Below are 22971 nucleotides of genomic sequence, written 5' to 3'. Positions count from 1 at the left end.
GGTACAAAATATTTAAAGAAGTATAAGTCTATCCTCCCTCCAATTTTAATACACAGAAGCAAAAAAAATAGTTTTAGAGGAAAGTACATTCAATTTGTGGTTCCACCTAAAGGCTTAATATTGTCAAATTTGAGAGAATATCATAAACTTGAACAGCTTTTGCTATGTCAAGAATTGATTTTGAAAAGTCTGAACCAACAGTGAATACATAAGCATTGTGCCAGTACAAGAGAATCTGTACAAGTCATCTACTGCAAATAAAACAGTAGAATCAAATAAAATACTCACTCAAAATCCACAATTGGCGAGAGGGAAGTGACTGGTGTAAATCCAATGACTCGTTTGCTCAAACCCAGTAGACAGGCAGACTCTCTAGATTCAGTGTGAATTTTACCCTGATCTGTAAACAACAAACACATCTAACATAGCAATCAACCACAAACATGTCTATTTTGGTTTCACTAGATAATCATACAATGTTTCACACTCATGATGATAAATTCAAAATTGTTAATCTTTCCTACAAACTTTTTCTAACTACCTACAACTCCCAATAGGACATGATGAACATGCCATTCCGCAATCAAAGATATTTCTTCAACAAATATATTGAAATCCCCTTACAGAAATTACCTCAAAATAAGATACAGCAATACTATATTACACCAATTTCTAGCAAACATATCACCACAAAATAAAGCAGTGTTGCTATAATAATTCCATAGAAAACACCTACTGTAACCACTCACAGCCTACACAAACTTTGACTACTGTACCAATAAGGTCAATGAAAATCCAACGAATGTAGACAAGTGCTTCTTGAAATATGTATATGAAATATGGGATTTTCAGATACGAACAACATATATTGTACAGTACAGAAAATATATAAATGTGCATAGTCATGCCAGATTATCAGTTTACAAAACCATCATCTTTGTGGAATTGATGAAACTATCAGATGCAATCTGTTTTGCAAGAGGTTATACAAACCTTATATTCATTGAGGTATATCTGATCACTAAATGTTATGGGTTAAAAGCAATACAACACTGATAACTTGGGATGTTTGTATAAAATCACTAACATCGGGGATACATTGACACTGTCAGCATATTCAATCTATGTGACAGCTGGTAATTAGAGCAGAAATGCAGAAGAAACTTCTCAATACTTTGCATAGTGGAAGTTATATTCCAGTAGCCAGTGGATTAGTGCCTCCTTGTCAATTCACATCTTAATATTTTTGAATTTTTAAATAAGGTTGACACATCACAACTTATGTCTGTGGAGCAGTAATTACTTGAGTGAAATCAAACAGAATTTTGGCGGAATGTGTCGTCTTTGACAATGTCAAATAATAATAATAATATATACAGTACTAATATTTGACATCAACTTTGTGAAATCAATATTTCGGAAGACTTAACCTGCTTTCTGAGAACATGAATGCCAGTAGACTGCCATATTCTTCACTACATATAGATTGCAGCAGAATCATGGAAAAAAAGTCACAACACATCTACTGCAGTTAACCTACATCTTATAATGCAACTTTGCAAAACAACAGAGTCCAAACATGGTGGATGACAAATTCTACTTTTTTAGCCAATAATTATATAATTGTATATCAGAGACAAATTTCAGATCACTTTAGTTTCTTTACATTTTTCCTGTACTGTGCTGAATCAATTTATGTAAATTCTGTGTTTGTAAATTGCAAATGATTTTACAACATGATATAACCTTGGGAGTGATTGTATCTTGGTGGATCAACCAGGATCAAGACACGCCACAAGAGAAACTGCATCAACTATATGTTACTCCTAGGATTCAAAGTATGTTACAACTAGCAATGATAATCAGAGGAATGGCCAAGCCAATAACAGTTAATTCACTGTTTTTGTGCAAGGTTCAACTGACCTATAATCACACCAATAATCACAGCAAATGTTTGGGTAAACTGATGAGCATTATAAATAAGGCAGCTGCAGAGATTGGTTAGCTAGTTACTAAACAGGATAGATGTTTACAAACAATATTACAATCATTCAAAGGACAACAACACAAACATGTTAAAAATGTGTACTACTGATGCAATAGGTGTAACATGCATGTTAACATTCACTATTCCTTCAACTGAATCTTTTCCATGTGTATATATAGTCTTATGTTCTGCTGCTGAAACATACTGTCAAGTTCCGCTGTTACCAAGCCCTTTGGAAAAGAGTAATTGGTAGAAGTTTTCCACTGATGTCTAAAATTTTAATCCCACCATTCCATGTGTACAGCTTTAAATTTTTATAGAAGGGTAAAATTATATTTTGGCTGCATTGAAACAGCCTTTCAAAGTTATATAACTTTGAAGTGACTGTCAAATTGTAATTGTTTGTTAGTAAGCAAGTTAAAGAATCTTCAGAATCCTCTTCATATTTAAGGTTTTTTTTTAAATTAACATTCACCTGTCTCAGATTAAGAGATGAAATATGTTTGGTTGTGACCTTAAAACATTATATGTCACATGATAAGTGACTTATTACACCAAAGGTAAGATATCAAACAAGATGGGTGATGAGAGTAGACATAGTGTTGTCAAACATTCCATATCAACAATTACCATTAGCTAATTACTTTAAGGTTGTAACACAACATAAGTGGAGGGAGCATTTCCATGTATACCCCAGTATTTTTTTCATCTCAGGTAAAATACACTCACTTATCCAAATTTTTGCATTTTCCCCATTAATTGAAACCTAACAATAACAAAACTACATACTGTACATGTTAAGCCATGAAATCTTGTTCAATAAATATCTTCTTATTGTTATCCTGAATATTAATATAGTTTCAATAAAAACTTTATTACAAAATCCGCTCTGTAACTAAAACCTTTACCCACTTGAAACAAAAATACTGGGGTATATAAGAATGGTATTTCCAGCACTAGCCACAATGTATAGAAATTAGGGGGAAAATGCAAAAACTTGAGAGAATGCTTACATGTGTATTTTTTGCCAAAGATTAATGTCATCACAGCCTCTGAAGAGCACTTTGACACATAGCTACTTATTTCCGGTAGTGTGCTATTGATACCAAACACAAGCAACGATACCGCCAGAGAGATAAAAGATCGCCAAGGGATACCTTTCCACATTTCACAGGAAGAAAAAGGTAATGAAAATACAAATTGTTGCAATCACAATTGATGTCAATGGCAAAACAAAAAAGGTATCATTTGAAATTATGTCTACAAATGGATGGTTTACATGAGCCAGGCACAAATGAGCCAGAATTGAAACAAAAAGTCATTAAAGGAAACACAAAAGCAACACTCAAACTTTACAAAGAGAATTTATCCGCCCAAGAATAGTCACACTAAAGGTGGTTAGGGTGGGTTGGGCAAGTAGCTGCTTTCAGATAATTGTTCATCCTTTTAGGAAGCATCAGTTAGTCTTTCACTGGAAAAGTCATTATGTAACACATTACACTTTTTTCATGTTTTTTAAAATTTTCAAATCTATCCCATATTTTTAGTTTTACATGTACCAAAAAACAAAAACAGCTGTGGAAAATGTACCTTCATTCTAACACTGAGATATGAATAAATTATTGATGATGAACATGCAATGATCCCGCATTAATTAGCAAACAGAAATATCATAACTAATAAATTATATTGCCCGCATGAAAAGCCAAAATGAAAACAGAACACTGGCTGTGGTTGGTTCACTTCTCTTCCTTTGATCCATCAACAAATGCCTGTGGAATGTAAACTCCTTTGATTATGCAAATATGCAGAAACCAGGATGCATGCCATTTTTGGCAAAACTGAGAATAAACATATCATTATCATAATTTCATTGATGAGCACACTCACCACCCAGGCAGGACATGTTTCCATTTATGATCACACTTACCACCCAGGTAGGACATGTTTCCCTTTATGAGCACACTTACCACCCAGACAGGAAATGTTTCCTTTTATGGGCACACTTACTACCCAGGTAGGACAAGTTTCCCTTTATGATCACACTTACCACCCAGACAGGACATGTTTCCCTTTATGAGCACACTTACCACCCAGACAGAACATGTTTCCCTTTATGAGCACACTTACCACCCAGGCAGGAAATGTTTCCTTTTATGGGCACACTTACCACCCAGGTAGGACATGTTTCCATTTATGAACACACTTACCACCCAGTCAGGACATGCTTCCCTTTATGAGCACACTTACCACCCAGACAGGACATGTTTCCCTTTATGAGCACACTTACCACCCAGACAGGATATGCTTCCCCTCATGAGCACACTTACCACCCAGGCAGGACATGTTTCCATTTATGATCACACTTACCACCGAGGTAGGACATGTTTCCATTTATGATCTCACTTACCACCCAGGTAGGACATGTTTCCTTTTATGATCACAACTACCACCCAGACAGGACATGTTTCCCTTTATGAGCACACTTACCACCCAGGCAGGAAATGTTTCCTTTTATGGGCACACTTACCACCCAGGTAGGACATGTTTCCATTTATGAACACACTTACCACCCAGTCAGGACATGCTTCCCTTTATGAGCACACTTACCACCCAGACAGGACATGTTTCCCTTTATGAGCACACTTACCACCCAGACAGGACATGTTTCCCCTCATGAGCACACTTACCACCCAGGCAGGACATGTTTCCATTTATGACCACACTTACCACCGAGGTAGGACATGTTTCCATTTATGATCACACTTACCACCCAGGTAGGACATGTTTCCTTTTATGATCACAACTACCACCCAGACAGGACATGTTTCCCTTTATGAGCACACTTACCACCCAGACAGGAAATGTTTCCTTTTATGGGCACACTTACTACCCAGGTAGGACAAGTTTCCATTTATGATCACACTTACCACCCAGACAGGACATGTTTCCCTTTATGAGCACACCTACCACCCAGGCAGGACATGTTTCCATTTATGATCACACTTACCACCCAGACAGGACATTTTTCCTTTTATGAACATACTCAACACCTAGACTGGACATGTTTCCCTTTTCCATCATTCTGTATGTCATTAATTTCTGAACACCTCAACAAATTGGCACACACAGTTGAATGCTCTTGTATACAATGAAATTCACCTCTCATAGGAACCCACAGCATAAACAAACATTTGCCACTCCTTTAAGAGCTCTGATTCCATTTTATCACATTTCCCTCATCTCTTTTGAAACAGGAAGCTGCATTCAATTGTTTCAAGTTTCTATGACGCAGAGGACAACTATGAAAAGTCTTCTAATAAAGTAGTCATGATTTCACATGCTCTCCTGTTTAATTGAATTACCAAATATCTTTGTGCTTTATGTAAATCTGGTCCCACTAAGTATCCAACTGTCTGTTATCTCCTTCCCCCCTGATATCTCAACCTTTTCAAACTCAAAACACATGTAACTCCATCCTCATTTACAAAGCCTTCCCATGTTACTCCATCCTCACTTACAAAGCCTCTCCATGTAACTCCATCCTCACATACAAAGCCTTCCTATGTAACTCCATCCCCACTTACAAAGCCTGCCTATGTAACTCATCCTCACTTACAAGCCTTCCCATGTAACTCCATCCTCACTGTAACTCCATCCTCACTTACAAAGCCTTCCCATGTCACTCCATCCTCACTTACAAAGCCTTCCCTCTACATGTTAGCTGTATAAAGGAACAAATCAAGGTTACTCATCATTAAAGTATAGTTTATCTGTGACCTGACGGTTGGTACTCACTCCTTTTGGTATTCTCATCAATTGAATGTACCAGGAAGTTGGCTGCTTTGGCTCCCAGCTTGGTTCCTAGATTACGGTCAAACACTGATGGACTGCCACCCTGAAATAAAACAGCGACTGTCTGCTCTCATTTTTTTTAATTAAATTCAGTACAGACAATAACACAACATTCCTTATTCACCCAAACCATGAATTTTACACGTCTTTTGTATGGGGAGCCAAGAATCAAATTGGCTGATAAAGCATGACTCCAGGGAATAGACTGTACCTTCAAATGTAAACAGTACATTTTGGCATTGAGCAATATATATGCAAACTTCACCCAAATCCTTCTAGATGTTTTGAGTTTTAATTTTTCTTTTGGTGTCTTTATAAGTGCTAGCTTACAATTTTGGTGCTGACTTACTACAAGAACAGCAAAGTCTACTTAACTAAGCATTGCAGTTCATGGGTTGTGTACTGCTACAACACTGTATAAGATAGTTCTATTGCATACAATGAGTATATTGTTCTGTGAAATTGTTTGCACAAGGTGTGTCTGTGCTTGGTGGGGAGTGCAGTGTCCTAATAACAGTACACCGGTATGAATGTGGTAAAGCCAACGCAATTATGGTTTATCCATTACTATTGCACATGACCAATCGTTGTAAAGCTCATATAAAAAACTCTAAATCACAAAGAATGGATCCATCAATATGTCTGTGAATTAGGTTGCATGGTCCCTGTAAAAGCTGGAAAGGGGGGGGGGTGCTCAGTTTTATCCAGTTTGCTCATCAACATATGGGAGACGTCCTTCTCTGGGAAGGGATTTCTGGAAATCTTGTCATAGCATTATAACCTTGTGGTGGCATCATTTTGTAAATTCGTTAAAAGTACGTTATGATCTCTTCTTCCCCTTCTTCTTAAGCAGACCTTAGCATCTCATAGCAGATCACAGGACACTCTGTCACTTCTTCTATACAGAGTAATGAGTTCATAGAACTTTGAAATGGTACTGTTCTACCAGCACAGCTATACCTGTTGCATGTGGCCCAGAACATTCTTACGGACTGTAAACAGACCACGTCCTTCTTCAGCAAACAGTTGGTGGATGAAGTCTGTGGTGAAGTTAGGGTTAGCATTTTCATTCCTGCAGTAACCAAAAAAACAGAATCATTACATTAATTTATTTGCATTGCATTAGTTTTCATTGGAATGATTTTCATAAAAGGTAAGGTGACAAATAGGGTTGTCGTTACAGGTAGCTGTAGGGTTGTCGTCACAGGTAGCTTTAGGGTTGTAGTTACAGGTTATTATAGAGTTGTAGTTACAGGTTATTATAGGGTTGTAGGTACAGGTTATTATAGGGTTGTAGTTACAGGTAGCTGTAGGGTTGTCGTCACAGGTAGCTTTAGGGTTGTAGTTACAGGATATTATAGAGTTGTAGTTACAGGTTATTATAGGGTTGTAGTTACAGGTTATTATAGGCTTGTAGTTACAGGTTATTATAGAGTTGTAATTACAGGTTATTATAGGGTTGTATTTACAGGTTATTATAGGCTTGTAGTTACAGGTTATTATAGGGTTGTAGTTACAGGTTATTATAGAGTTGTAGTTACAGGTTATTATAGGGTTGTAGTTACAGGTTATTATAGGGTTGTAGTTACAGGTTATTATAGGGTTGTAGTTACAGGTAGCTGTAGGGTTGTCGTCACAGGTAGCTTTAGGGTTGTAGTTACAGGTTATTATAGGGTTGTAGTTACAGGTTATTATAGAGTTGTAGTTACAGGTTATTATAGGGTTGTAGTTACAGGTTATTATAGAGTTGTAGTTACAGGTTATTATAGGGTTGTATTTACAGGTAGCTGTAGGGTTGTCGCCACAAGTAGCTTTAGGGTTGTAGTTACAGGTTATTATAGGGTTGTAGTTACAGGTTATTATAGGGTTGTAGTTGCAGGTTATTATAGGGTTGTAGTTACAGGTTATTATAGAGTTGTAGTTACAGGTTATTATAGAGTTGTAGTTACAGGTTATTATAGGGTTGTAGTTACAGGTTATAATAGGGTTGTAGTTACAGGTTATAATAGGGTTGTAGTTACAGCCTACAGGTAGCTGTAAGGTTGTCGTCACAGGTAGCTTTAGGGTTGTAGTTACAGGTTATTATAGAGTTGTAGTTACAGGTTATTATAGGGTTGTAGTTACAGGTTATAATAGGGTTGTAGTTACAGGTTATAATAGGGTTGTAGTTACAGCCTACAGGTAGCTGTAAGGTTGTCGTCACAGGTAGCTTTAGGGTTGTAGTTACAGGTTATTATAGAGTTGTAGTTACAGGTTATTATAGGGTTGTAGTTACAGGTAGCTGTAGGGTTGTTGTTACATGTATATTTAGCGCCTTATCCAAAATAATATCACTCTAAAGCGCTTTACAATAAAATATATATATATATATATATATATATATAAATATATATATATATATAAATATATATATATATATATATATATATATATATATATATATATATATATATATATATATATATATATATTTATAATAGGGTTGTAGTTACAGGTTATAATAGGGTTGTAGTTACAGCCTACAGGTAGCTGTAAGGTTGTCGTCACAGGTAGCTTTAGGGTTGTAGTTACAGGTTATTATAGAGTTGTAGTTACAGGTTATTATAGGGTTGTAGTTACAGGTAGCTGTAGGGTTGTTGTTACATGTATATTTAGCGCCTTATCCAAAATAATATCACTCTAAAGCGCTTTACAATAAAATATATATATATATATATATATATATAAATAGCATATAAATATATATATATATATATATATATATATATATATATATATATATATATATATATATATATATATATATATATATATATTTTATTGTAAAGCGCTATTTGTAGTTTTGTTTTTCTTGGATCAGAAGCTTGTTCACAACTTGACATTGTTTTCTGTATATCTGCCAGATTACAGTCTTGTCTTCCTCCAAACTCTCTCAGCCCTCGTGCGTTCATGCATGTGTACCAGGGGGCATGGGGTCTCAGAGTGATGGACCTCGTGCATTTCGGTGCATGGCAATTGCCTATATTGTTTGAGCATGTGTTGTAAGAACTCACTCACTCATTAACCGGTGGACCCACATGCTACAGGGATCCAGTCTCTAATGTCCTCAATGAAACTGGGAACACTTCCTGTGACTTTGCAAATGTATTCTGGTTTAAACAACATTATGATCATAGGTCACATTCCATCCATATTGCCAAGACAAGCGTCAACAATAGAGGGTGAACCCTGCAGTATTTTGTTTTCCTGAGTTATCACAGCAACATGAGTGTGTCCAGCACGATGTGTGGCACCAATCACATGCTGTTTTAATACATGGACATTTTAGAAGTCTGTGAAATTTTTTAGAATCCAAATCATTGGGGTCATCCAAGTGAAAGTTTAAATCACTAGCAGTGGCCGAACAATCTTTCATAGTTGTGACAGATTCTAAATGCCCACTCCTCGAAAACAGAGTTGAATCCATTTTTAGAGGAGGGAGGAGGTTTCAGTACAATTTGTGAATCGCCAATACTAACACAGCAATCCATATGCTCAAAATAGGTACAGAGACCATCCTTTGTTGATGTGTTAATAATTATGGACAATCCTGATTTATATAACAGTCCCACACCTCCACCAGACTTTCCAATTGGACTTGGCGCATGCAGAAAATCATAACATAGGGACGAGATGACCTGTAACTAAACTGTCCGTCTCAGTTCCCAGCCATGTTTCAATTAGTGCTAAAATGTCAATATCATTCGATACAACAAAATCAGAGACAGATATGGCTTTATTGCTAATCCAGCTGACATTTTGTAAATAGACTGTTGAGTGGTTTGGTGTGCTGCTTATCTGGACTACTTTCTTTTCCGATGATATATGCAAACTACTATGACATATTCTATTAGAACCGCAGGGTTTGCCAAGTCTTGGTCGTATCATGTTTGTATTTCATACTGCACATGATTCTGATATGAAGTTTTACCATGTTTACTTCCTGGAACTACGTTCAAGTTCATCCCTGATTGTTTATCCCCATGGTTTAACCGATTCCATTGAGAAAATTCTCTATTTGAAAGCACTGGTATAGGCCTCCTGAAATTCGTACCTGCCTCTGTTCCCTCTGCAAGTAGGTCTTCTGAATAAAGACAAAGTATCTATTTTCCTTTTCCATGGCTGATTGCCTCCCCACCCCACACAAGCTTTCACTGATTCCTAAATAGCAAGAAAAGCTCCTCTTGTGTATGTTATAGTGCCTGTATACATTTTCTTTACACTAGTAAGCAGTGGCGTAACTACGGGGGGCATGGGGGGCGACAGCCCCCCCATGAAAGCTTGTCGCCCCCTCACTGGGATTTTGGGTGTCGAAAAAAAAATTACATGTGCGAAAAATATATCATTGGTCTGAGTGGTCTCGAATCTCCATGATGACCACTCATGAACGACCCTTCGACTGTGGACCTGCAGTAGGCTATAGTTGCTGAAAAACCTGACGTGACATAGCGCATAGGCCGAGAAGACATCTACAGTAGTCGCACTGTACTGAAAACGCATGTTAACGACCGTTGAATTATATAATACCTGCTCTAATAAATACAGGCGCGTAGCTAGGGGGGGGGCGAAGGGGGAGCCCGCTCCTCCCCCTCCTTAAGCATATTTTTTTGTACGTTTTTATGATATCGCTAGTAATTTCAAAATAGAAAATGCTTAGATGCAACTTGCAATGCCTGGGAAGTGCCATTTCCAGCGATCTGGGAGACATTTTCGGCCAAAATTTTCTGGTGCGCTTCGCGCCAACTCATGGTGGCGCTACGCTTAGATAGTTTCCAATGCCGAATCTACGGCTCTGATAATTTGTCACAGGTTCGCCCCTCCCTTCGAAAATCCCTCTCTATACGCGCCTGAATAAATACTAATACAAACAGCCAACCAGGATCATGTAGCCAGTGCACATTAACTGATCAAACAAGCTAGTGAGCTATACTATACCCTTATAGAAAGGTGGTTTCCAGGTACTGGAATGCCAAAGCCTAGATGTTAATAGGTAAGAAAATGCTGACATCATACAGGTTTCTCACATCATTGCTCGTGTCATTGCCTCGATACTCTGTTACATTTTCAATCGGGTTTTCACTTCTGGGACGTGCCCTGATGCTCTTAAAACCGACCAAAACCAAATTTGCAAGACAATACTATCGATGAGAACTACCGGCTAATCAGTCTATCACCCTAAAAATATTTCAGACGCAACCTTTGATGTCAGTTTTCCATATAGTTCGGTCATTTCAGTATGTTACTTGCCTGAAAGCCCAGTCAATCTTTCCTTATTTTCCACGCGCAATTTGCATATTTGTCGGAAAATGTCAATGCCGGTGTCAAACTCATTAAGATATGTTATAGTATTTCAAAGTAACTTACCAGACTGTTTTTTCTTTCTATTTGAGCAGCTTACAAGGCCTGGGAAGTGTCATTTCCAACGATCTAGGAGGCCTTTTTAGCTAAAAAATTTTGGCACGCTGCGCGCCAACTCATGGTGGCGCTCCGCTTAGATAGTAACAAGACGCCCTCCCAGGAAATGGTCAAGCCCCCCAGCGCCCCCCCCCCCCACTGAAAAAAATCTTGGCTACGCTACTGCTAGTAAGATAAAAAGTCTTAAATTTCTGTCAAACTTCAGCTGCAATTCCGTGATCAAATATCTAATAATCAATTCCAAACTGACCAGAACAGCATATATAATGAGTATTGAAACATCAAAAACTCTCCAAGCAGTAAAAATAAGTTTATTTCAAAGGAGCTGATTAGTAGAGCTACCATTTGAAGGCTCGACAAACTACATATTAAAAGATCAATTAATGATGAGAACATTCAGCACTTTTTAGCAAAGAAACACAAAATCAGCAGATCAATGGAAAGAGAAAGTAGGTTGCAAAACTATTTCATCGAATTTTGATGGAGAAAACACCCTTTAAGCTCCAGCTCTTAGGATTATATGTAAATTTTACTACCTGCATATCATTAAGTTTTAAGGAACTGTATTAGATTGTATTTCCCCATGTTTTCCTAAATGTATTAGTACATTTCCTTATCTTTTTGCTATGTGTTAATTTCAAGAGATTTATGCATTTTGGTATATTTATTATATTTATCATATTTATAATATAGTATTTTGCTATACTAACTGCATTTAATTTCCTTATTTACATGTCATTATATAAATACAGACCCATTTGCTGTGTCTCTGTTCAAAATCATCTAAAGCCCAGTTTGTGGGTTCACATAACTTCATGGCAAGAGATGTGATGTTATGCACATAAGCAGATCATAACTAATGTGGTTGATACCATACCCGCTCAGTTAACTAAAACCGTGAGAAAAATCAAGTATAATAATTTATGGTGACAAGCATATGCTTAATATGATCCATATACCTTCATAATATGATCTCAAGGTCAATATATGTTTTGTGATTGCTCAGTAACTGAAAACCAATTGCAAGGATCTGATATACAGTACCTTAAAATAATGCCTCGTTGGACTTCGTCATTTATTTTCCCTGCCAAGTGTCTGACATCACCCTGAGCACAAAGAAGAAAAGTTTGATATCAAAAGAGAATGGAGACTATGTATGTGTGTGTATAAGTGGGTATGTATGAAGATGTTTGGATGGGAGTGGAAAGTAGAAAAGTACAACTAGATCATGGAGTTGGAGCATATCAGTCTTAACAAGCCATGTGGTATCTGTACATTTAATTCAATTCACATTTATTTTCTCAAATTTACACAACACTTAATGTAGGTATTTGGTATACTGAGTTAAAATATAATTAGAAAATATCATATAAAATAAAAGCCGGTGACCAAAAGAAAAATTAAATAAGAAAACATAGAGAAACAAAGAAACATGACATAATAGCTATGATCACTATTTCAGGTTACATTGGAAGCTCCTGAGAGTACTAGCTGACCGAATACCTAAGGAGACCTTGCCAAACATAATAGCAATAGTTTGTTTCGTAATAGTTAGCCACGACTTGTTCAATAAATATGTTACTGATAAAAGATCAATGTTACAAGTGTGTTGCAGAATACTCAGGATAATTTGGTGTGTGGATGACACAAGGAAACAGTGCATCCTAAACAATCAATATGGATAACTTTCACATTCAAAGAGTACAGTCATTGTAAGGCTTGCTTGTTGAAGTCTGAGCAGTCTACAAGATTTGGAGCGGTCTACTGGACAGTATGCTTACCTTGCTTTCTAGTCATTTCAACAACGAACACACAATGTTTCAACACAATACACCTTTGATTCAACCTCCTAACCCCATCCCAACTTCCTCACATACTACTGACCCCCTACAAACAAATCATCCAAATATCAAAAGAAGCTGTAAACTGGCGATTATTATCCCATGCAGCCACTGATTTCACCCTCCATTTTTCTTTTTACCTCAAGGTCTACGATTCCAAATGGCTCTTCAAATATGTATGCAGCATCAGCTCCACTGGCAAGACCACCCATGGTTGCTAGGTAACCGCAGTATCCTCCCATCGTCTCCACAATGAAGACCCTTCTCTTAGATCCACTGGCTGACTGCTTGATTTTATCACATGTCTAAATAAACAGAACATTGTACTTTATTTCAACATAACACAACACAGATTTGCACATTAGTTGCTAGGTAACAGCAGTATCATCCCATTGCCTCTTAAATGAAGATCCACTAAAACTAAATTTTCTTGATTTAATTGTATTCTCATTCATATTTACCATTGATATCAAAACCAACAAGGATAACAGCAACATCTTCATCACTCAATGATAGCATTATTTGTAATGATGCTATTGTTAATGCAAAATCTGGCATTCTATTAACTGACATAAGCGACCACTTACCAATCTTTTGTTCTATGGATTTTGGTACTAGATTATCTGTTACACTAATAAGCTTGTTTACCACAGGAGGGATACTAGTGTACAGCGCTACACAATCTCAAACTTTGAACTTTCTTTTTTGATTGGGGACCTCTATGTAATGAGACTGATGCAGATGTTGCATATCATTTATTTGTTGATAATGTTCACCATATTATAACAAAGTATTATATTATTATATAATTCAAGGTTAATTCTCATATGCTCCAGTCTCCATGGATTACACCTGGTATTTTAAGATCTATTTCCAAAGAGAACAAGCTTTATAAGAAATATCTTTCTTGCCCTCTTCTATTAATAAGTACAGGTACACTGAATATAAAAATAAACTAACCAATATTATCAGATTGGCTAAAAAGATGCATTATGAGAAATGTTTTGATGACAATAAAAACAACCTCAAGAAAACTTGGGATATCACTGATAGAATGACAATTATATCACCTTTAAACATGTAATTGCTGACTCATTCAACAATTATTTTGTTAATTATCAATTTTGTGATATACTTCCTGAGGTTATCCCAACTTCTCTATTCCTATTACCAACTAGTTACAAAGAAATTATTGACTTAATTATGAATATGAAAAGTGCATGTTGTATTGATAATATTTCTGTTAATTTTCTCCAAGATAATCATTTTGCTAGAGCGGCACCTCTTACATTTTCAATTTATCAATTCCACTGGTGTTGTACCACTTTGTTCCAAGGAAGCTACAGTAAAGTAACTCCGATATTTAAAGGTGGTGGTAGTTTATATGTTCTACTGTAACTCTAGACTCATCTCAGTTCTTTCATCTTTATCAAAAATTCTAGAACACAATGAAGATTTTTGCCACTTCCAACTATGCTACATGACTATCTTTGTACTTGCACTTTTGGCATTCCATAGAGAGCACAATTGGAGTCACTGTGGCTTCTAACTGCATGTAGGTCATATGTAAGTGTTGAAAGTAGTTTTGCAAAGCAATATATTTTCTCAACATTTCATGCATTCTGTACAAACATCGGCAACATCGGCAGGTTTCGCAGAAAAGCTGTAATTGTAAGTAATTGTACACATGTGCAAATAAAACTAGTCAAAATAATGTTTTGATTGCATCTCCCTCTACTTGTGCTTACCTCTGTAATGGCATTCAGGGCTGTGTCACACCCCAGACTGAAGTCTGTCCCAGGGACGTTATTGCTCACTGTGGCAGGAATCACCACCATTGGGATACAAAACTCTGGATATCTAGGCCTTGCTTCAGCCAGTTCTGTGACACTCATATACGCCTGAAATCAAGAATCATTAATTATCTTAAATTCAGTCTGATCGTAAATGGCCCATTGTTTCCCTCTATTACTCTGCCTATACATATATCCATAGCAATATGACCAATGACTGCACACCGGGTGGTCATTACTTTACTATGTATGTAATATAGTTAAGGTTAACTAAGCAAAACAAACTCAACCAGAGCCCACCAGTTGACCACACCAACACATATTTCTAAACTGTTTCCCTTATAAGATGTAAGATGATGATTGTTGACCACTTCATTTCTTGGGTAAAAGTAAGTTGGCCTAACATTTCGATCCTAGCAGGATCTTCTTCAGAGGCAAAATGACAAGCCTTGTCATTTAGCCTCTGAAGAAGATCCTGCTAGGATCGAAATGTTAGGCCAACTTACTTTTACACATTCTATTACACAGGCTCTCTAGTGGATAAGCAGTTTGCTAACAGTTTTATTTGATTTTCACTTCATTTCTTATGAGAATCTCTAAAGAACTTTTCAAGTAGCAAAGGAGAGGACACCAAACACTCTTTGCTTTTATCTCTCTTGTTTTTCTTTCTTTGGTAAATTGCACTTTAATACCAATTTTTGCCTAACATCTTCCACATGGTCTTCGAAACTCACCTCAAACCCTCCAACTATCGCAAGTCCGTGAAAATTGTACTGTTTAAATTTTTTGGCAATTTCTTCAAGAGATAGTTTCTTCGGCATACTCCTGCAAAGTGACAACAAAAAGGAAAAACATTATAATTGACAGGGGTTGTTTGTTTTCAAATGTTACAAGTATTATAACAACAAAGCTAACAGATGATCAGTTTTCAGTACCAAGTTACTTCATTGATTTAATTCAATTGGCACAAATATTTATGGTAAAGTATTCCTAAAGCTACCAATAGCATAGCACAGATATTTCTTAGAACCATGACATATTATAAGTAACAGGAGGTAAAAACAAAAGACTTACCTATTAGTACCAAGTTTGGAGCCTCCTTCCCTCACCCAATCACTCACAGACATCCATCCAAAATACTCAAGCTGCATAAAAAATAAAACAAAAGATTAACAGCAGCTAATACGAGGGAAACCTTAATTGAAACTTTTCTTAGAAATGTGACAACACTTGTTCAGGGCAAAAGCAAGGAAAGGGGGGGGGGGTGAGGCAAATCTGCGATTTCCACTTCCTAAAGGAAAGTAAGCCTACCATAATGTGAATGCCTGGACAGTGGTGCATTATTTCAGCAAAATGTTCACATCATTCCTAATGATTGCATTAGTCAGTGGTGTGCAACCTCAAGATGCTAGGCACGTATTGAAGTAATGGCATTGAAATAGAACACAACGTATATTTTAACCGTTCATCACTTTTATGAACTACTGTTGATAAATATACTTTTTACGTCTTTGTGTTTCATGTAGGCCGATCAGTTTCATTGTTAACCCCTATATCAGTACTCCAATGTTTGAACTAAGAATATTTAGGCACTGTGAATACACGTATGTACCAGGGCCTTTTTAATAACATACTAATTACAGGGCTGTGGCCCCCCAGTCCCCTACACAACCCACACACTCAGCTCATTCTCAAAGTAAAGAATTTTTAGATGCAACTTACGATGGGTGGGAAGTGCCATTTCCGACAATCTAGGAGGCAGTTTTGGTAAAAGGCCCTGGTATTACTATATGTTACATTTGGACAATACATGTTTCTCAATGTTCCTCAACTGCCCCCCAGGGATTCTACCCAGGCTACAGCCCAGTTATTCCACCTATGCGAAATGTATCAAACTGAACTTTACTATCAGGTTGATTCATAAGCAATATTAATAGAGTATGAACAAACCTTGTCTTGCAGAAGGCCCTCAAAGCCATCATGAACACCATAGACCCTGTAACCATCTACTAGACTTGACCTGACAAATGACCTGACAGCAGCATTCATCCCCGCTGCTGGGGCGCCTACATTCAGAATTGCTAGGTTATAGTTTCTCTGTCGAATAACAAGAAAAAGGGTACAACACAGAAGGTGTGGGAGGAATCATCAATAGCCAAGAGAAATGTATTGCTTGCTTCTAAATAGCAGAGCACAGGGTGAAGTGTTTCAAGCCAACAGATAAAGAGTGCTTGCTGGTAGCAGAGCCTCATTAATGAGGGAATTTGGGTCAAATTCAGTATCAATGCCAACAGTATCAATGTTGCAGGTGAAGCCCCACCTTATGTAAAGGATTTTCATGGCATTATGGTGATGCAACAAATATTTATTGCTAGCTGGTAGCAGTTTACATTGGTAAGGGGTGTGGGAGTGATGTCTTTCCAAGCACAGAACCAACCACTGCAAGCAGTTATCTCATACCCACAGGTTTAGGGAGAATTACCTCAAACCATCAGAAATTGATTGATTGTTGGGTAGCAGAGTACAATAATCAAGCAAGTGAAATTATCTCTAGCCAACAGTTTCCATCCAGTTATCTCACCACCCTAAATACCATAGTCTCAAGAAACGATGAAAGTTCACCTTGAACTAAAGTTGCAAGAGTGGCCTGGTGATTGTAGTCTATATGCATCACAGTATTCTCCTGAATTAAACCTTGGTAAATCAGCTAAACTAAGAACTATCTTGCGCCCCCTATCTGCCACAAGTTTTGTGATCTCAAGGTATTAATTACTGACACATTCTAACAAGGGGAGCTGTGCTCAGTTTTTTGAGATGTACCAATAAAAACATCTGAGAATCAGATGAGTTAACATCAGTATTTTTAACTTTGGTTTACATTATAATAAACTCTTTCAATTCTAAAATATATTATTCACTTACTGAACATTGTTTGCCATCTTCACTACAAACAGACTCCGGTGGTTTTAGTTTGGATAATGTAAGGTAGGTTTTTAAATTGTTTTCAAAACTCCTGTAGGAAGATAAAGGAACAATTGTCATACAAGGAGACTATATCAACATCATGAATATGTTTGGATTCAGAAAGGTTTTTATCATATAGTGAAGTCAAGTCTACAACCACCATGTTTGTTATGGAGGGCGGGGGGTGGGGGGAGGGGGAAGGAGATTAGGGTTAAGATGTTGTGCTGTGACAGGGAGAGGTCTAAGACAAGAGCGATCACTTGTTAACTTCCAGAATTTTCTTTATTTAAATTTATATGGTGCTTACATACATATGTATATATAATATATATGTGTGCTATATATATGTGTTATATATATACGTATTACACACTGGGGTCTATGTAGGGGATAAGCTCCTCCTTCCACCTCCTCCCATCAGCATCATCTACCCAATCATTTACCCTTCCCCTGTATCATTGTCACAACAGCTGCTTGTCCCTTCAAAAGAACTAGTGATTTAACCTAGAGCTCCACAGCTGCTGAAGCAAGTAACCACAAATTGCACTTCAAATTTATTTGTGTCCAGTATATAAATATATAGATATACATATTTATAAATGAGAGAGTTAAAAAAACCTAATAAATAGCTTTCAAAGAGCAAAACAAAAAATGTCAGTAAATTGCTTATCTACTATATAAAGCCTGTGTAGGCTTTAGCAAAGAACATTGTTCACCTAACATGTGATGTAGTAACCACAGGCAACCAGCCACTTAAATAATGCCTGCAAGTGTCATTCACAATGAGCCAAAACTAAATAACAACCTGCTAACAACAACCTACCTTCCCCTCAGTTCAGTGGCTTGCGTAAAAGACTTCCCCTTTAAGGCTTTACCAACTTGCTGAGTCTGGGAAAAAGGAAAATATAGTTCTAGAAAATATGTATGATGTTATATATATACTTGTAAAACACATATACATGAAAGACACCATAGCAACACTTGGACACTCAAAATAAAAATTTCATGTGTGGCAAGCACACCTGATTATTTCTGTGATGTTTTAATAAGTTTATCACAAAAAATGCAGTCATTCCATAAATCAAAATCATTATTTTTCTTGTAACAATTAGTGCTGTGCCGTTTACACGTTTAAACGAACGAAACATCATTTAAACGTTTAATAAAACCTTATGAACGTTTAAACGAAACTATGATATCAACTGAAAATTAAATTATTGGCAAAAATTGCGTATCAATTCCTGTGTTTATTTTGCCTACTACGCGAAATAACAAAACAACTTACGATCAGTCGAATCATAAACCGCGAACGTAATCCTACTTTTGTTCCCCCCCCCTCCCCGATGTATCCGGCGATATGAATGGCTTAAACTTGAACGCTGTTATCCTTTTGTGCAAACTTCCTGATTCGCGGCACAAGTGTACTTTATATCGAGCCGACAGCGGCGGCGCAGATAATCCAGTCAATGCATGTTCGATCGAAATGATTACAATCCCTGTCCATCACGTTGAACTCTCCGACCACTGACCAATAATAATAATAAAATAATAATTTATTCTTATATAGCGCTTTACATCAAAAGAATGATCTCAAAGCAGCTTCACAGAAACGCATAAAAAAAAATAAAAAAATACAACTTAAAAAGTATTACAGCTTAAAAATAATACAATCTAAAAATATTGCATCCTAAGAAATACAGAAATAAATAACTAACAATAATTAATAAAAAACAAAAACAAAAATTCAGAAATTAAAGACAAAAGCAATAAAATATGACAGCATACAATAAAACTAAAATACTAAACTATTACAGCCGAAGAAATAGCAACAATAAGACTAACAAAACAAAAAAAGAAAATAAATTTCAATATAAAACAATCAAAACATGGCAAGATGGTAACACAATCAATATGACTGGAGGTTTAAAAAGAATAATACTTTCGAAAAAGGTGAGTTTTAAGGTGTGCCTTAAAAGCATTTAATGATGGAGCTGCCCTGATGTCATTGGGGAGTGCATTCCATAGATCAGGTGCAAAATAGGCAAAGGATCGTGCGCCAAAGCTTTTTTGGGCGAATCTGCCAGGCTCTAGTCGTATCTCCATAGAATGTCTGTTCCTCTGTCGTGTGCGATTTGCAATCTGCATGGGCTCTGGAAGAGCCTGACGACTGATCAGAGAGCCAAGATAGTGAGGGGCAGTGCAATACCAGACAATACCGGGTTGAATACTCGACTTGGTAATAGTTGTTCAAATATATGATCAAAGGAAATGTATCGATTGGAGATCGTAAAAAAAACTCTGAAAATCAGTAGAGAAATTACCAATTGTGTACGAAAAGTAAGTTGGTACACCTTTCAAATTTTACGAAAGATCCAGCAAAACACTTTCAAAAAATTCACGCGAAACTGGCAAATCGTGCTAAATGCAACTAATGTCATGTATACAAGGCTCTAGTACACCCATTTATGAATAAACCGTAAGGCCACATCTGGTGTTAAGCGGGGGGAAAAGAAAGTATTTTCTAGAATTTCCAAAAATACGGAAAAAATAATGTCCTGCCACAGTTAAGTGTATAGCAAATAGCCTAACCACCTCGTCTGTTACGGATCTCACGTAACTACAAAAACACAACCAATTGTATTTTGCGAACTTGACGTTTCCTACAAGAACATGGAAATAATGTTAAGCATTAGTTAATCATGCCGTGTGGCCTAAAACATATTTTATTACAAGGTTTACTTTCATAAATATGGCCATAGCTTGATATCTTGTGCTGCGTGTATGAACTGTGCCTCGTGTATCATGGAGAATACTCTATGAAACGTTTCTTGGAAACGTGCCAAAAATGTTAACAAACAGGTGTTAGACAGGGGATGAGCACGCAGTTGTTTGGCAAGGTACCTGGGAAAATTCTGAGCACATATACAGTATCCTACCGTAGTATTTAAGTTAGGTTAAACCGTACTGCAGTTGTAAACTGATGTACGTTTAGTGCGCGCTATTCATTGTTAGGCATTCTAGAAACGGGGCTTTGCCGAACGTTTTTTGTTTCATAATATCGGAGGTTCTGTAAGTTAAACTTTTTAAAGATTGTAAAACAGATTAAATCTCTTTTCATTTTATAACATAATACAGCTATCATTTAAAATTTTTCATCAGCTTCGTGACAATTTAAATTGAAAAAGTTGTCAGTATTTTGCACCCTCTTTTATCGCCAGACACGCAAAAAATTCCTTTTCCTTTTCCGGGGTCTTCGCCCCACCAGGGCCCTATGGCGGTCCCCTGGACCCCACGCCTTTATACTCGGCGTTTTCTCGCAATATTCGCGAACGTTTAAACGTTTAAACGAACGAAAAATAGGCCGTTTAAACGTTTAGGTCTTTATACGAAAACTCACAGCCCTAGTAACAATGGAGTTTTTAATTAAATCCATACATCTCCATTTTAGTGTGTTGTGCTCAAGACATGACATGCACAGTGGAATCAAAACATGACTATAACTGAAGTGCAACCAATTCCATTACAACAAACATCACCACATGCAGCACCCCTTTTGCAAATATAATCATATGACATCTCTCACACTAGTGTTTACACGGGTCCAAAAATCGGGAACCCGGAAAAATTGTTTACCCTCGTGTACCATGATTTTCAAGAAATTACATATTGGATGCTATAATAAATGAATTATATTCTCTACTGACAATGTTTTCATGTTCAAAAAGGTAGGTGTAAGATAAGGTATAAAACCTTTCTCAATAATTTCTATTTGCTTTTTTTTCTTTCATTAACTTGTTAATTACTTAATATAATTAACATTACTACTAACATCGCACTGCCGCCTCTATTATGCTTGCTCTCCACGTCTATTGGATCAGACCATATAAATATCCCTTTAGCTCAGTTGTTACTACTACTATCTATTATGCAGGCCCAGGGTTCGCATTAGCCGCGAGATTGTGCGATTCGCACAATTTCATCGCATTTGGCATAAACGATTAGTAAAAAGCCACTTGCTAATATTATATTTTAGTTATCCTGTCTATAATCCATAAACATGTCTTAAAATTCCTTGTCAGCCTTTCCTTCTATGAAATAAACGAATGAATAAATAATAATTTCTTCCACATGGTAGTGTGAAGCGTATTCTAGTTATTGTCATTGTGAAGCGTATTCTAGTTATTGTCATTATGACGTCACCCATGGCTCGCACATTGGTGGTTTGCGCTGTGGTGTGGCGGGATATAAATCACGCACTATTAGAAGCGTATCTTTTGTTTTAAATGATTCGGGGTTGGAAGACAGCCAAACTGGTTCGAATTGGTTGAGTGCCCATTTGCATATGCTCATCTGCATATCAGGTTGGCACTCAACCAATCAAGAGTTTGGTAAGGGGTGAGTTAAAAGTTTACACCAATCGGGTTCAAGGGCAGAGCGTGTGCCCTGTGCAACGCGTCTTAATTTGTTATTTTGGAATCAGGGGTTTAAGTGTTTCTTAAAGATTTATCGAGGAGTTCAAGTTTATCATCCGAAGTCTACGGACGTAGAAAAGTTGGCTCCGTTATTTATATTTTCGTCTGTAGTCTTCGGGCTCTTTTCATTTTAATTATCTAAAGTTACAAGTTACAGTTTTATCCTGAATCAATAAAAGAAGACATATATTATGCAGTACCCGCTTTTCCTGATTATTTCACGTTTCACGCTCGGTTCTACGGTATCAGTGTAAGGCCGGGCTTACCGTTCCCGAACTACCCAAAATAAGCCTTACATATTTGGTGGCAGCGGTGTTTAAGAACTCTAACACACCATCGAAAAATTATGGAACATTTTTGCAGCGGGAGAAAGATCATCGCAGGCAGACAGTAAACGAAGACGTTTTACTTATAATTCGCCTATTCTATGGTAAAACTTTTAACTTTTATAGCCCTACTAGTATTAAGGAACTTTTTGTATACCACCACCCATGTATATCGTCACTGCTACGCATACGGAGGGAATTAGGAAAATCAACGGTTGCTCCAACGGCAGATTGTCTATCGGATGTCTGGTCACCTTTCCGCCGATGCCTATCCAGGTC

General features: G+C 37.0%; 1 protein-coding gene and 1 long non-coding RNA gene across 4 annotated transcripts in view; both read right to left on the bottom strand.

Moving 5' to 3' along the window:
• LOC139954995 (uncharacterized) overlaps nucleotides 1-22971 on the bottom strand; it is a 341522-nt gene that overhangs the window by 260040 nt on the left and 58511 nt on the right. The gene's annotated exons all lie outside the window — the stretch shown is intronic.
• LOC139954991 (ATP-dependent 6-phosphofructokinase, muscle type-like) overlaps nucleotides 1-22971 on the bottom strand; it is a 59387-nt gene that overhangs the window by 3707 nt on the left and 32709 nt on the right. Inside the window, exons 11-22 of one of the 2 annotated variants that reach the window (XM_071955081.1) lie at nucleotides 18718-18782; nucleotides 17853-17943; nucleotides 16881-17027; nucleotides 16005-16075; nucleotides 15665-15755; nucleotides 14886-15038; nucleotides 13278-13442; nucleotides 12341-12402; nucleotides 6803-6914; nucleotides 5786-5885; nucleotides 3001-3144; nucleotides 289-400 (exon numbers count right to left, since the gene is read on the bottom strand). In XM_071955081.1, the coding sequence (XP_071811182.1) occupies nucleotides 289-400; nucleotides 3001-3144; nucleotides 5786-5885; nucleotides 6803-6914; nucleotides 12341-12402; nucleotides 13278-13442; nucleotides 14886-15038; nucleotides 15665-15755; nucleotides 16005-16075; nucleotides 16881-17027; nucleotides 17853-17943; nucleotides 18718-18782 (1313 nt within the window). The remainder of the gene's footprint in view (nucleotides 1-288; nucleotides 401-3000; nucleotides 3145-5785; nucleotides 5886-6802; nucleotides 6915-12340; nucleotides 12403-13277; nucleotides 13443-14885; nucleotides 15039-15664; nucleotides 15756-16004; nucleotides 16076-16880; nucleotides 17028-17852; nucleotides 17944-18717; nucleotides 18783-22971) is intronic. The other variant, XM_071955082.1, reaches the window with a different exon arrangement.

Source organism: Apostichopus japonicus, chromosome 17 (genome assembly GCF_037975245.1).
Source record: "Apostichopus japonicus isolate 1M-3 chromosome 17, ASM3797524v1, whole genome shotgun sequence".
In the NCBI taxonomy this organism is placed as follows: Eukaryota; Metazoa; Echinodermata; class Holothuroidea; order Aspidochirotida; family Stichopodidae; genus Apostichopus; species Apostichopus japonicus.
This window is presented reverse-complemented; position numbering and strand designations above follow the sequence as displayed.